Raw genomic sequence first — 14,471 nt, 5'->3', positions numbered from 1 at the left:
CCCTCTCGAGGACGGGAGAGCTCTGTCTTGCAGCATTATAAATACTATAAATGTAAATAATAAAAACCTGTTCGTTTTCCGTGTGAACTGGATTCGTTTATCTGGTTAAATGCATGGTCACTTCCCATCGAGAGCTGCACGGCCCGGAGCAGTAAAAAGGTCCTCGCGCCTCTCTCAGAGCAGTGACGTGTGTTAGCCGATTGTCTGGTGACGTGTCTCTCCGGTGGTTCTCTCTTTCCTGACGGAGCGGCTGTATGGAGCCACACCGTACTCTCTGAGCACTTACATTAGTACCAATAACACGGCAGGAGTCGACCTACGGACACCATGGGGAGTATGTGACTTTTGTTATCTTGTTTTCACGTGTTGAGGGCTCTTCTGAAATACTCGCTGTCTTTTTAATCTCCGGCAATAACGAACACAACGCGCTCTTCGGCTAATAAGCTAATGTAGGGTAGGTAGGTTAGGTGGCAAGTTGAAGCTATCTTATAACGGGAGAGGTAATCAGAAATTTCTACTTCGTTTGGCTGGGATTAAATCACAACAACCAGAGTTGTTTCACAGTCAGACGCAATTTCTTACATATTGCCTGCGTTTTAAAAATGACCGTGAAAGCTTCTTGTTTTAAAGTGATTGCTCGGTCGTGTTGGGATTGAACGCTAGTTAGCATCGAGCTAACGGTAGTCAACGCTAGCTGTATGAACTGTACACTAAGGACAGTTTTCTGCAAAGACTTTGCTGAAACTGGTTTCTTCTCGCATTTCATGTAGGTGCATTTATATGTTTACCATACCAAAGGGTGTTATTATAGTACATGAAGGCAACTCATTGGCATTATCTTTAATCAGATGCTGTCAAATTCAATTTCAGTGATTTGACACAGCGGATCAACACCAAGACGAAATAATAAGCAGCAAGGCCGCAAGCGGTCTAAACCTATGTCTTAAACGGACCATAGACAGAATACCATTTACTATTTATTTTGTTTGAGTTGTTGTGATTGTATATCAAGATGTTGCCTGTTGCTGCCTTGGCCAGTCGATCGCTGGCAGCTGTTAATCCTGCAGTTAGTGACGACGTAGCATCTACGCTAACCTGGTTCAAGATGACCAATAGCTCGAAATGACATATTCGTATTGCTGCTGCTTCTGTCAGGAGAGTTATTAGTTGTTCTAAAGCATTGACACTGTTGTCTCTTTAACTTCCCTTTCTGCAGTTAAATTTCTGGAGGTCATCAAGCCGTTCTGTGCGGTCTTGCCAGAAATTCAGAAACCAGAAAGAAAGGTAAGCCAAAAGTCTTTGGACATACGTTATTAAGTTGTATTATTTATGGAGTACATTAATCAATGTGAATAACATTAGCTGCTTTTTTCTTGATCCTGACAGATTCAATTTAGAGAAAAAGTACTATGGACCGCCATCACACTATTCATCTTTCTAGTGTGCTGCCAGGTTAGTGTGTGTTGATGAATCACCTTTAATGACAACCAACCTGAACCTACTTGTTCTTATATTGGTGAGAGTGGTTTGTAACCCTTTTTGATCTCTTTTATTTCCAGATCCCTCTCTTTGGCATCATGTCTTCAGATTCAGCAGATCCCTTCTACTGGATGAGAGTAATCCTAGCTTCCAACAGAGGTGCTTGAATTAAACATGTCGAACAAGCTTAATCACAGAACTCTTTCATTCCCTGTGCAGCTCTTACAAGGAGGAATAATCTAACTCCAGTGTTGTTATCAGGCGCGACACAATCCTACTATCACATAAGTTAAAGGTCAACAGTTGTTGTGGGCCCTATGGACTGTTGTTCCATGCACTAACTCAGGCTTTCAGTGACACTGATGCTGTTCATTTTGTCCTGCAGGCACTCTGATGGAGCTGGGTATCTCACCCATTGTCACCTCAGGCCTTATCATGCAGCTGCTGGCTGGTGCCAAGATCATTGAGGTGGGAGACACTCCCAAAGACAGAGCCCTCTTCAATGGAGCACAGAAATGTAGGTCTACCATTCTCTGCTATATTTGAGAACGTGTCAGAACTTGAAACAGTGAGATTTTTTTATTTGCTTTGAAGATAAACACAATACACATTATCAATGTTCAGTAACATCAGTAATCACTCCCCGCAAATCATTATTTTCTTTGTCTTTTCGCAGTGTTTGGAATGATCATCACCATTGGACAGGCCATCGTTTATGTTATGACTGGCATGTACGGAGACCCTTCAGAGATGGGTGCTGGCATATGCTTGCTCATCATCATCCAGGTTAATAAAAACTCTTAACTACTGCTCTCTATCAGAAACTTTAGAAATGTGTGTATCTTAAAACAGCGTATTGATCTATCCGCTGTTAAAAAATATTGAATTCCCTTTTTCTAAAGTAGCTTGTCACTGAACCTGGTTTTAATGGTGTGTCATGTATAGAGTCAGGTTCTGTATATTGTATGTTTTCCTTGCCATTAATTAGTTTTTCATGGCGTGCAGACCAATTTAGATGAAGATAGTAGATGGATAATAATCTCCCTTCATGGTTTAGATAGACATTAGAAATGGCAAACCCTGACTAGTTCATTGTGGCTGTCATAAAAAAAAAACAGCTGGTGGTTTTGCTTGAATTGGCTCATTACAAACCTCTTGCCTGTTTCTTCAGCTCTTTGTTGCAGGTCTGATTGTGCTGCTGCTGGATGAGCTGCTCCAGAAGGGCTATGGTCTGGGCTCTGGTATCTCTCTCTTCATTGCTACCAACATCTGTGAGACCATCGTCTGGAAGGCCTTCAGCCCCACCACTGTCAACACTGGCAGAGGTATGGCTACTGTGAATGAACACATTTTAAAGCAGAATACTGATGATCATCATATCTATTATACAATGTAACCCTGTGAATCCTGTTGTGCCTCCAGGTACTGAGTTTGAGGGAGCCATCATCGCTCTCTTTCATCTTATCGCCACCCGCACGGACAAGGTGCGTGCCCTGAGAGAGGCCTTCTACAGACAGAACCTGCCTAACCTCATGAACCTCATCGCCACCGTCTTCGTGTTTGCTGTGGTCATATACTTCCAGGTGAGCTGACAACAAAACTTATGCGCAAATTCCAAAAGAGTCTTTCCTGCTTTTATTGCACTTAAGGAATTTGGGCTGTGGGCTTTGAACCTAATATCGGCTTACGCATTGGCACCCTTTGTTTCCACACCAGGGCTTCAGAGTAGACCTGCCCATCAAGTCAGCCCGCTACCGTGGCCAATACAACACCTACCCCATCAAACTGTTCTACACCTCCAACATCCCCATCATCCTGCAGTCTGCCCTGGTCTCCAATCTCTACGTCATTTCTCAGATGCTCTCGACGCGTTTCAGCGGGAACTTCATCGTCAACCTCCTGGGAACCTGGTCTGTAAGTATGCTTTGTATGGCCTCAAGCACGTCCACTCTCAGCGTTTGCGACATTATTTAAAAACTGGCCTTTGTTGTTTTCTCAAAAGGGAACACTCAGGTTCTGCCTCTTGTGTTCTAGTGAAATGAACATGCAGCATCTTCCTAACAACAAAATCTTTGTATTCTCTTAAGGACGCCACGACTAGTGGACCAGCTCGGGCCTATCCGGTGGGAGGTCTCTGCTACTACCTTTCTCCTCCAGAGTCATTTGGTTCTGTACTGGATGACCCGGTCCACGCCTGTATCTACATTGTCTTCATGCTGGGCTCCTGCGCCTTCTTCTCCAAGACCTGGATTGAGGTCTCAGGATCCTCTGCCAAAGATGTAAGCCTGTGTTTGCAAAAGCTATAAGCAGCGTGATTTGTGTTGAATGAATGAATGAAAGAACATTTTATTTATTGTTTCTGGTCATTCACATGATCTATCCCACATGGAATTATACAGTTACAATAACAAAAATCAAACCAAACCTTCCGGCGCGTCATCTCATCCAACCACACAATACATCCACATCAGCCAAAAATACATTTGAACAGAAACCAAGCAAAAACTAAAATGACAACAGATGCACAAACACACACATATGACACAATGCAATAATTCAAACAAGACATAACAAATAAAATAAACTGATGAGTCTTAGGAATTTATCTCTCGAACATTACTTTTCTCCTCCTGTGCCGGGCTTTAGAGAAATATTTGTGAAAATGCAAAAACATTATCCTAAGAAATTCAATTAAAGCTCCATCCTAAATACCCCTCAAGTCAAGATCAGAATATCATAATAAAATGGTGTCAGTTCCACGTGAAGCTAACTTGAGTACATGGTTTTGTGTGTCTCAGGTGGCAAAGCAGCTGAAGGAGCAGCAGATGGTGATGAGGGGACACAGAGAAACCTCTATGGTGCATGAGCTTAACAGGTACGAAGAAACGTTGTAAACGCACTCAGGTTTGTCACGGCAGCATTTTGAAAGCTGTCTTCCACGTTGTGAATGTATTTATAATTGCTTTTGGTATTTACAGGTACATCCCCACAGCTGCTGCCTTTGGTGGCCTCTGCATAGGAGGCCTGTCTGTCATGGCTGACTTCCTGGGCGCCATTGGTTCAGGCACAGGAATCCTCTTAGCCGTTACCATCATCTACCAGTACTTTGAAATCTTTGTGAAGGAGCAAAGTGAAATGGGCAGCATGGGAGCACTGCTCTTCTAAAAAGAAAAAAGAAATGCCAACCTTCTGACAGACAGCAGACACAAAGCATCCACACCCCTTCCATCATTTTGTTATTTTGCATTTCTTGCAATTTGCGCAATCAGTACATTTCGCTGCTGGGATAGGTAATTTCTCGCCACCACATTTTGTTTTCCCACCATACCACTCAGTTCAGTTCATTTACTCCCAATAGCTACTACCCATCTCGCTGCAGGCTGCCTATGTCCCCACTTGACTGTCTTATCAGCTGAAGAATGCCTAACACAAGTGTGAGGTGCTGTCTGCGATTTACCTTAGGTATTGTTCATTGCACAATGTTGGAGGAATACTAAGACAGCAACAACATGCAAGTGCTTCATTCAAAGCTGAAAGCACTGTGCCTGGACATTTTGGGGGAATTGAAAGAAAGCCATGTCATGTCAATCACAGGTAACAATCATGCTTTCTTGGGGCCTATTGTAGGATGTGAAAAGTATACATAAAATATACTTGTATTCCTTTTAGGTTTCTGGGAATCTCATACAAGCTGTTGGTGGTTTTTATTTACCTTTTTTATTTTGATATTCGAAATGATGGACTATGTTTATATTCACTCTGGTCTTATGTAGGACGCAGTGTTTGTCTCTGGGTCCTCAAAGGAAACTGTTTGTCTGTGTCGTCATGCTCTTTTACTCCCAGACTGAGTCGCTGCACAATACTGCCGAGATGGTCGGGATGAGGGTGGGTTTGATAGGGACGAAAAGGGGTTTCATTTTGGTTTTTACTTTATGTAACAGACATAATTGTGTTATTAAAAAAAACAGGATTTTTTTTTCCAACACACTTGTATGGTTTGATTTCCATTGTCTCCTTGGTGTGGTTTGTGCTGGCATGTTCTGTGATGACTACAGGATAGTATTTGTGCTTCAAATGATGATGAATAACTCATAATAGCATAGCAACCAAATGTTCTTAGCACAAGTTAATGATATTATAAGCTAGATTTGACATTTAAGTGCAGGTTTTTTCTGAAACAGCAATAAGCTTCAACTTTGTTATTCTTATTATGGCTGTTTCTGTGGTATTAGCCTCTAGCGCTTATTCAAGTTTATGTCAGTACTTACCTCCAAACTTCCACTAGAGGTCACATTGAATCTGAGGTTTCACATAAACTTCTCAATAAATAATTTAACTGACAGTAAACTATTACTAGACTATTAAATGCTGCTTAATATGGATTTAATTTGACTAGCATTTCTAGATATCTTAAGCAAAGGCATTAGCAGTTTGTTGATGGATATTTAATTGGATGATCAACAATACTTTTTTCAGGTTGCATTTAACCATTTTCTCCTAAATTAATTTATCAATCTGCTAGCTCTGCATGAAAATCTTGGGCCTTGGAGCTTCAAGACTATGAGATGTACACTGGTTTACAAGAAATTGACCACGTGGCGAGGAATGGAGCAGGGCGTAAACACACCATGACACCTGTACACTTCGGTAAAGAAAACCTCCATAAGGGTGTGAAAGTGGTGCTGTATAGGTGTTCAGGTTATCAATACTGCATCGAGACCCTTCAAGGTCATGTAAATCGGATTGGACTGGTAAATAGGAGGAAAATTGGACGAGTCCAAATGAAAAAGAAATATATATAAATATTAAATATAATTTATTTGTCGTTTAAGTTTATTTAAAAGTATTCACAATATATTTAAACTTCACTTAAAAATATTTTAATTTCACTTAAACAATATGATTGCGAATTTTTAATTTCAATTTATGTTACATTTATAAAACAGAAAATGCATAAAATGTTATGGCTTTTTTATTTAATTTGAACGTATTTATATATCGATTCTTTCGGATTTATTATTTTAAAAAAAGTCCTTGTGACGTCATTTTCGTGCGCCCACATGTGTGGACCGTCCATGGACAGGTCAGAGGGGTTAGCAGTGCTGTTGGATGCCGGGTAGCTTGTCAAATGAAATCCTCGCAGTCGTTGGGTAATTTCTCTCAAGCGATTAATCTTTTAACGCAGAGAACGAGGCTCGACGGACAACAACACCAGCAGACATGTCATACTGCAAGCAAGAGGGTAATTGGATTCTTGTTTAATTCATTTTCGCTCTACGGCAGAGCAATGTCATCGAGCGATCAACCGGGCTAGGCTAACTTAGAGACAGCCTTACCTTACCGTTCGAAACGGGGAGTTAGTTCGATGCAAATAAAACGATATCTCCAGCTATGGTAAAGATAGGTTTACATAAGGCTTTGCCATAGAAGCGACTTAATAAGCTAGTAGCTGCAGTCATTGCACAAGTCACAAATGGGAAGAGCTCTCAGACGGCTAACGTTAGCTCCGATGATACCGTCAGGGCTGTGAAACTCAAGTCGAAGCTACTACAGTCCGCCTGCAGGAGGCACTGCTAATCACATAGTACATTTATCCTGTGTGTTTGTTGTAGTAATGGAAGTTAATCTAAGACCAAGATTTCTACTTAAAGAAGTTATTAAAATCCATGTTTTGCTTTTGTTTTTCATATAAGGTAAAGATCGCATCATCTTTGTGACCAAAGAAGACCATGAGACACCCAGCAATGCTGAGCTCATTGCAGAGGACCCCAATGATCCTTACGAGGAGCAGGGTCAGTCAAAAGTCTTTAAAGAGAACAGGGGACATGGCTTTACCACACCATTCTTTACCTCCATAATGGTTTTCTGTATGCATGTGTTAATCTGGTTTGTTGTTTCTTCAGGCCTGATCCTTCCAAATGGAGACATCAACTGGAACTGCCCGTGCCTGGGCGGCATGGCCAGTGGACCGTGTGGCTCTCAGTTCAAAGAGGCTTTTTCCTGCTTCCACTACAGCCAGGAAGAGGTGAAGGGCTCAGAGTGCATCGATAACTTCCGTGGCATGCAAGAGTGCATGCAGAAGTACCCTGAGCTCTATCCTCAGGAGGAAGATAAGGAGAACACGCCCCAAGAGGAGGCCAACTCCGGCACCGTCTCCACAGCCCAAACTGAGGCCTTACCCCCTGACAGTGACTCTACCCCGGCAGCTTCAGCATCCGATTCTGAGGTCTCATCTGATAGCACGCCACCTACAGACAGCCAGGAAGCCAGCTAAGATTAATCACTGCCCATCATAAATGACTCTACATGATGAGCTCTGATTGGTCCACTCTCCTGTTCAAGCCTATAGGGAGGGCTCACTGACATAACTCCTAATCGGCAATATTTCCAGGCCGTGAGTGAAGGACTTTGTGAATGCAGAGGAACGTACCGTATGTAGAAAAGACCAGGCTGCTTTGTATGCTGAGCACTAAAAAAATCATTGAACAGGCCTTTTATAATTTAATGACCGCGGGCCCAGCTCTGATTTTACTGCAGGGACATTAGCCGATAGTTTCACTTTATATGCAATGAAAATTTAATATGCTTCAATGTCAATCAGAAGAGCTGTTTGTTAGCGTAGTTTACGTGCGTCGTCCTGTTCATGTTGACGGGTCACATATATCCATCTATCACTAATCATACAGTTTGATGGAAATTTAAACCGTTATCACAATATATTTTGATTTGAGCAATGTTCAACAATTTTGACTCTTACTTCAACGTAACAGTTGAACTGTTGTGTTCCATCACTTGAGACCAAAACGCAGGTGACTGTAAGGAAACAAAGCTAGCGTTACAGCTTCTGTTACAATGCTATTAACACTGATGTTTTTTAACTGTTTGTGGATCTTGTAGGAACTTTAGGGTCTCCATCTACATCTGTTCTCGTATGGACACTGGACGTCATTTCTGTCTATGGACACTGTATTTGGCCTAGACCAAAGTGGTTTGTCCTCTGCCTCTGAGTCTGAAAAAAAACTTTTTGTTTGTCTTAACACAGTATATGGTCTCCAGTTGGATAATACTGTCAACTATGTGTCAATCAGGCCTCATAAGACTTGATGGGTTTTGTCAAACATGTCCAGATTAAACTGATTGAACAATTTCAACTTCCATTTTCCTTTTGTCCTTCTGAAGTCATAGAACCGGTCACACACTGAAAGGCTGACAAGTTAAATGTGAGCTCACGCAAAACTCTGCGATTTACCGGCTGAGGAAAATGGCACTGTGTATATGACATAAGATAAAACACTGAATAAGAGATCTGAACCAATCCTGATATCAACTTTAAATCGGGAGTGAAATAAATAAGCAAAAAAAGAGCCTTTAATGTTAGATAAATCACACTTGCACACAGCTTATTAAATGTCACCACCCAATCATTCATTTCTGCCTTTATTTTGTGTTGCACGTCACCCACACATCGTGAGTACCTCTCTTCAAATTTGAGACTGATCATGAGTCAGCCTCTTGTATGATTTTCCCCCTGGTGACACAGCATGTTGTCCCATGAGTTTCAGTCCCTTTCCTGAATTGTCCGCTGACTCATACATTTCTCTGCGGAATCCTCTGAAGTATGTCCTGTCTTTGGATGGTACAGTTCATGGACAGTCATTCCTCAGGCCCTCTGATATAAGTAGACCTAATCGGGGTGTCCATGGGGCCACCACACTCTGCATGGTGACCAACAGACGGCCTGTCCCGGCCTCCTCCGGGCCTGTTAGCAGGTAATCCATACCTGGTGAGGAGAGTAAGACATGGGCTTTAATCCAATGGTGAATCCATCCCTTTTGTCCTTGCCAGACATTTTCTAACTTTAGTGTCACTGGTTGAACACCTTGAATATTAATTTCTTAATGTCTTTGCTAACCTTGAAACTACAAACTAAACAGTACTGTGCTTCATGTACTGGATCACAAATTCCTTTCCTTGGTCATGTTTGGAACTTTACTAACCTGGGTTCAGAATGGGGCAGGTGCAGCCGCGGCTGGTCCATGTCAGAGGATAGATGCTAATGGTCCCCAAGTTGAGTGACACTTGGCCTGATTGAAAGACCTTGCGGACTTTGACCTGCACTTCTGCGTGGCTGCCTTTGTCATGAGCAGACATAACACTGGCCTTGATCACTGTTGTGGGCCAAACAGAAAAACAGAGCACTGAGAAGGCATTTTGAAGAATCGGCCAAAGTATTTATCACACAACAGTGTTTACACAAGTAAAAATTTAACTTTTGATTTCTTACCATAATCATGTTTGCTTTTACAGAGGTCGGATATACTTCTCAGCTTTTTCTCCTTACAGCTACACTTTCCTGTGTGTGGACACAGTATGCAACATTTAATTCCACAGTTTGAAGCCTTGCAAAGCATATGATCTTTAGTGTGCACCACAACAATAATTCATAGTAAATTGATATAACACCTACCTGTGTAATGCAGAGCAGAGATAGCAAGCTCCTTCGACCACTGTACCTCTTCTTCGATTGGGAACCTGTGATCCAGATCGGGAATTTTTCCACCAATAGGCACACTGAACGCCTGGTTATTTGAGTAGCTGCGAAAGAGGAATTAAAAACCAATTTTTGCTTGTGTGTTGGCGTGTGAAGGATTTGGTTATGGATGAGGCACATGGCTAACCTGTCCACACACTGCCCAGTGGTTGGGTCACAGATGTGAGGGCAGTCACAGGGGTTACAACCCTCCTCTCTGAAACCCCAATAGCCAGGCAGGCAGTGGCTGCAGCTTATGCCTCCTACACCAGATTTGCAGTGGCACTGCCCACTTCTAGGGTTGCACCAAGGTCCGTCCTCTCCAGTACGGGGAGGCAACGTGCCCCGTGGATCACACCAGCAGCCTGAGAAACAGAGACACAGACACAGTTCTGTGGGCTGCCAGAACATTTACTTCATCTCTTTAAATTTACACACACATGCCAGCAGGTGGAGTTAAATACATAAAGGTTATGTTTCATTTAATCAGCAAACATCCCCTTAACTTTGAATGAGTCCCACTAAGATCAAATCAATCATTAAACCTGCTTCATTTTGCCTTTTCCCAACTCTTCTGTGTGTCTTACGTGTGCAGGCGTGGGGGGAGTTGAGGGGCAGGTACGGGTGGCGGTGGTAGCCGTGATGACAGCGCTGGCACCTGCGCCCGACAGTGTTGTGTTTGCAGTCGTCACAGACGCCCCCACTGGTGCCACCGGAAGAAAACCAAGCCCGCTGAGAGAAGTGACAGCTCTCTGCATGCCCGTGGCACTGGCACTCTGATGTCACCGAGGTAGGTGATGTCACGGAGATGAGAGAGAGAGACATAGTAAGGACAGTGGGGTGAGAAGTAGAGTGAAGTGGAGCAGATAATCGACTCAAAACACACATCTCCTTTTTATTCTCCCGCCACACTTTCAAGTCACATGTTATGCTCATTTTCAAGTAAACAATGTATTGTAATTTTGGTTTCTACTAGAAAAAGTTTTTCATCAGCCTCTGTCTGAATCGCTCTATTTTAGAGCTTGTTTCTTTAAAAAGCCAAGTCTGTTTTGATTGGCCCTGAATCTCACTGCCTGTTACCTGTAAGCCTTTCTCTGGCCTTTAGCAACATGAGTATGGACTAACACAGTCCAACTTACTCTGGCATGGGTTGGACTCCCCACTGCTGCTGTTGGCTGGCCTCCAGGGACGATCATTGTAGAGCGGGGCGCACTTCTCACAGTGATCCCCTGCTGTGTGGTGAGTACACAGACAGCGACCGGACACCTGGAAGACACATCTGGATTTGTTCAGTTACCTCAGCTACATAAGCAGACGTTACAGTCGCCGGATGCCTAGAGACAGCTATAAAAACAGAACCAGGCAGGTGGTGTAAAGATTAAATCGAGCTATTTATAACCGCTTGACGATTTTCCCATCATTTTACATCTGGACCTAACATCCTGACACGTTTGTTATACAAGACTGTAATACAAAACAGGCTAATGCAAAAACTGACTCACTTTTCTCTCTCTTACTTTGACGTGCACCACACACACACACACACACTCACACACACACACACACACACACACACACACACACACACACACACACACACACACACACACACACGGGAAAACCGGCTCACCATCTCACTGTCTTGTCTTGTCTCTTGGCTGACGTTGTGTGGTCCACAATGCTCAGCATGCCCATAGCACAGGCAGGTGCCTTTCGCCAGTAAAGTATAAATAGCATAATGTGCTGAGGCTGGGCTTTCTGTGGTGGGTGTGGAGGTAGACGCTGAGTCTGTGGGGCTTGTCCATTCTGCTGTGGGGTGTAGAGGTGTGGGGCAGGTCTGAGCTCTAAGCAGTCTGATGCGGAGGTTAGTGAGGGTGAGGCGGGCAAGGGCCTCGGGGCTGTAAGGGTCCAGGGTTTTGATACTGCTCGGGTCCAGTGTCCTTAATATTACCTGGGAGTTAAAAACAGAGCACCAATCAGCCAAGAATCAAACATTGTGGACATTGTTCTAAAATATAATCCATCTCTGTGCATGTTCTCTTACCTCCCCCCTGCTGCAGGGTGTAGGGCTGGTATAACGGGATGTACACAAAGAGCCTGGCTCAGTAAAATCATCCTGCAAACCAAACTCCTTGCTGCAATTGTGCGCAAAGAGCTTAAGAGCTTCCCAGGTCTCTCCAAAGTCAGCCGAACGTTCGATCGCCATGGCAGCGGGCCGGGGGGACCTGAACACCAAAACCACATGGGACAGACAAAACTGTGTCTCCAGGTCCAACCGGATCTGGTCCTGCTGCTCCTGCATGGCTGTGCCTGCAGACGATGCCCACCAGGTGCCCGGATGCATGAACGGGTCGTCTGTCATGTGAGCAGATGGGTGGTGGTGGTCCCCGGGGCAGAGTTGGGGGGTCTCAGGAGGATGGGGACAAGGGCCGTGGATGATAGAGGTGTATCCACAACAGTTAGAGAGGGTGAGGAGGGTCCTGCCACTAGCCAGGTTCCCTATGGGTGGGCTACAGGCACGGTCCACACATCTGGAAACTAACACAGAAAGCAGATGGAGAATCAGTTAGTATCTTATTCCACAGCAGAGGTAATTTATTAAGTGTAAAGACAGTGCAGGTATTCAGATGCAGGGCTTTAACATTGTATCTGGAAAAGCCTTCAGAAAGAAGCACTCCGCAGCTCTGACATCATGGACAAAGCCAGCAAGGTCCTCTCCATTGTGTTTGCCATTCCATGAATATTTCATTTGCCTGACCATTGTGCCATTAATGCTTTGCTCTGATGTTTCCACTTTCCCGTTTGGACAGCTTTGATACTCTCAGGTTACATGGAATGTAAGACAAGACAGCCTCGCTCTAGCATTTATCACCAACAGTGAGTCCATAATTTCACTTTCAGAAGGGCAAATAAGCTAATTTAATGTCAACATCGGTTCATTGCATGGACATACTTTAATGCAGTTCACCAAAACTGTCTGCCCAATCATATGATAGCTTAACCGCAGTGACGCAACTGTCTCAGTGGAACAGCATAAACAGCATCAGAGATGGTAATGCACCTCACCTGCTCCGCTCCTCGGCAGCACCGACAATATCCAACAGAGCGCCACCAGCACCCGATGTCGACCTTTCGCGAGGATACTAAACACCCCCATCCTTGTTTTGGCCGTGTTTACAAAATACATGCTGCGAAAAAACCCTTCCAGCAGAAATTAGTCCCAACATTATGTGTAACCTATCTATATCGCATAATCGCATTCCTTTGTCAATTACGTAATGCGCAAAGCGTCCAGATTAATCCATGAGTATTTTCCGTTATCCTCTAAGAGACAATGTTGAAAAAGAAAATCCTTGATAAAGTTCAAAGAATCTTCGGGAATGTTAAGGGCACCTCCGTGGCAGAAGTGGACCCCCGTTGAAAAAAAAAGAAAAAGAAAAAAAAAGATAATTGGTTAGTCCAAGAATAAACGCTCCACTTTTGACATACACATTAAAGGCTACTGATTTCTATTTGATAGATGGTGTCACTTAATCAAGGTCTCTTTTATGCTAATAAATTCATGTAAATATTTCCATTCATTCACAGCCAACCCGAGAGTTCCGTGTCTCTGCCAGGTCCAATGCTCTATATGCGTCGTTTACGCACAGGAGAATGCGCGCTCTATTTATCCACGGTCCACCCCGCCCACACACACACACACACACACACACACACACACACACACACACACACACACACACACACACACACCGAGGACGTTGTGGTGCATTAACAACACACCAAAACTACCCTAGAAGAAGAGGATGTAGTTTAGGTGTATTTTCTCTGTACTCTGACCAAGTTCCATCCATTGGGATTCGGCAGAGGAGACTTGCGACTTTCACGGTCTCCTCGCCGCATTTAATGTGAACCAGCCGCACTGCACATACCAGCTAAACCAGGTCCCTCCACTAACAAGGGCCTCGTAATAGAGCGCGGAAATTAGTTTATCTGCCTCTGCCCTCCTACTTTTAAGATGCAGTTATTCCAAGTTACAGGTTTTCTTTGAAGTCTAGCAGGAAGAAACTTGAGAAGAGAGACAAAAATAGTCCTCGTTGCAGTTATTTGCGGTTTGATGGCGCATTGTGGCCAAAAAAAGAATCCGACAGCTTGTAGTTTCATGCAAATTACGATATAAAGGCATATCTTTCATCTGTCTCACCTGACTTGAAGGATAACTCCCCATGCATTATGATATCACTAGATAATACACACATGGCCTGATACATGCCACTGACAGTCCCTTTGACATTCGGTTTAACCACAATTATACACTTTTGCTGAGCCTGGTGTACTTTCTGTCACTGGTGCCCCCACTCTCTTTATAAAATAAACACTCTGTCTCTTTGATGGCTCTACTTCAAATACAGCAGGCTCAGAAAATTGGAATAGACACACAGAATTGGATTGGTTTCCATAA

General features: G+C 43.6%; 3 protein-coding genes across 4 annotated transcripts; 2 read left to right on the top strand and 1 right to left on the bottom strand.

Annotated features, from left to right (window-relative positions):
* Positions 1 to 211: 211 nt before the first annotated feature.
* On the top strand, positions 212 to 4,658 carry LOC307249543 (protein transport protein Sec61 subunit alpha). Its single transcript, XM_080026318.1, has 12 exons — positions 212 to 334; positions 1,217 to 1,284; positions 1,387 to 1,452; positions 1,560 to 1,638; positions 1,865 to 1,996; positions 2,156 to 2,265; positions 2,651 to 2,804; positions 2,902 to 3,062; positions 3,196 to 3,393; positions 3,567 to 3,758; positions 4,278 to 4,354; positions 4,458 to 4,658. Exons 1-12 carry the CDS (start codon positions 328 to 330, stop codon positions 4,642 to 4,644), a joined length of 1,431 nt encoding a protein of 476 aa, XP_079882444.1. The 5' UTR covers positions 212 to 327; the 3' UTR covers positions 4,645 to 4,658.
* Positions 4,659 to 6,564: 1,906 nt separating this feature from the next.
* chchd4a (coiled-coil-helix-coiled-coil-helix domain containing 4a) lies at positions 6,565 to 8,486 on the top strand. Its single transcript, XM_080026320.1, has 3 exons — positions 6,565 to 6,721; positions 7,173 to 7,271; positions 7,383 to 8,486. Exons 1-3 carry the CDS (start codon positions 6,700 to 6,702, stop codon positions 7,751 to 7,753), a joined length of 492 nt encoding a protein of 163 aa, XP_079882446.1. The 5' UTR covers positions 6,565 to 6,699; the 3' UTR covers positions 7,754 to 8,486.
* A 444-nt stretch (positions 8,487 to 8,930) lies between these two features.
* On the bottom strand, positions 8,931 to 13,886 carry LOC307249539 (netrin-4). 2 transcript variants are annotated; one of them, XM_080026309.1, is made up of 10 exons: positions 13,802 to 13,886; positions 12,054 to 12,547; positions 11,640 to 11,960; positions 11,149 to 11,275; positions 10,597 to 10,785; positions 10,158 to 10,374; positions 9,947 to 10,074; positions 9,764 to 9,832; positions 9,477 to 9,647; positions 8,931 to 9,259 (listed from the first exon to the last, which is right to left on the bottom strand). In XM_080026309.1, the coding sequence occupies exons 2-10, from the start codon at positions 12,369 to 12,371 to the stop codon at positions 9,123 to 9,125; spliced, it is 1,677 nt and encodes a 558-aa protein (XP_079882435.1). In that variant the 5' UTR covers positions 12,372 to 12,547; positions 13,802 to 13,886; the 3' UTR covers positions 8,931 to 9,122. The 2 variants fall into 2 exon arrangements, with proteins under 2 accessions (XP_079882435.1, XP_079882434.1); XM_080026308.1 differs by lacking the exon at positions 13,802 to 13,886 and adding an exon at positions 13,076 to 13,618.
* Between the last annotated feature and the right edge of the window lie 585 nt (positions 13,887 to 14,471).

The sequence above is a fragment of the Ammodytes marinus genome (assembly GCF_949987685.1).
Source record: "Ammodytes marinus genome assembly, chromosome: 4".
NCBI classification, from domain to species: Eukaryota; Metazoa; Chordata; class Actinopteri; order Uranoscopiformes; family Ammodytidae; genus Ammodytes; species Ammodytes marinus.
This window is presented reverse-complemented; position numbering and strand designations above follow the sequence as displayed.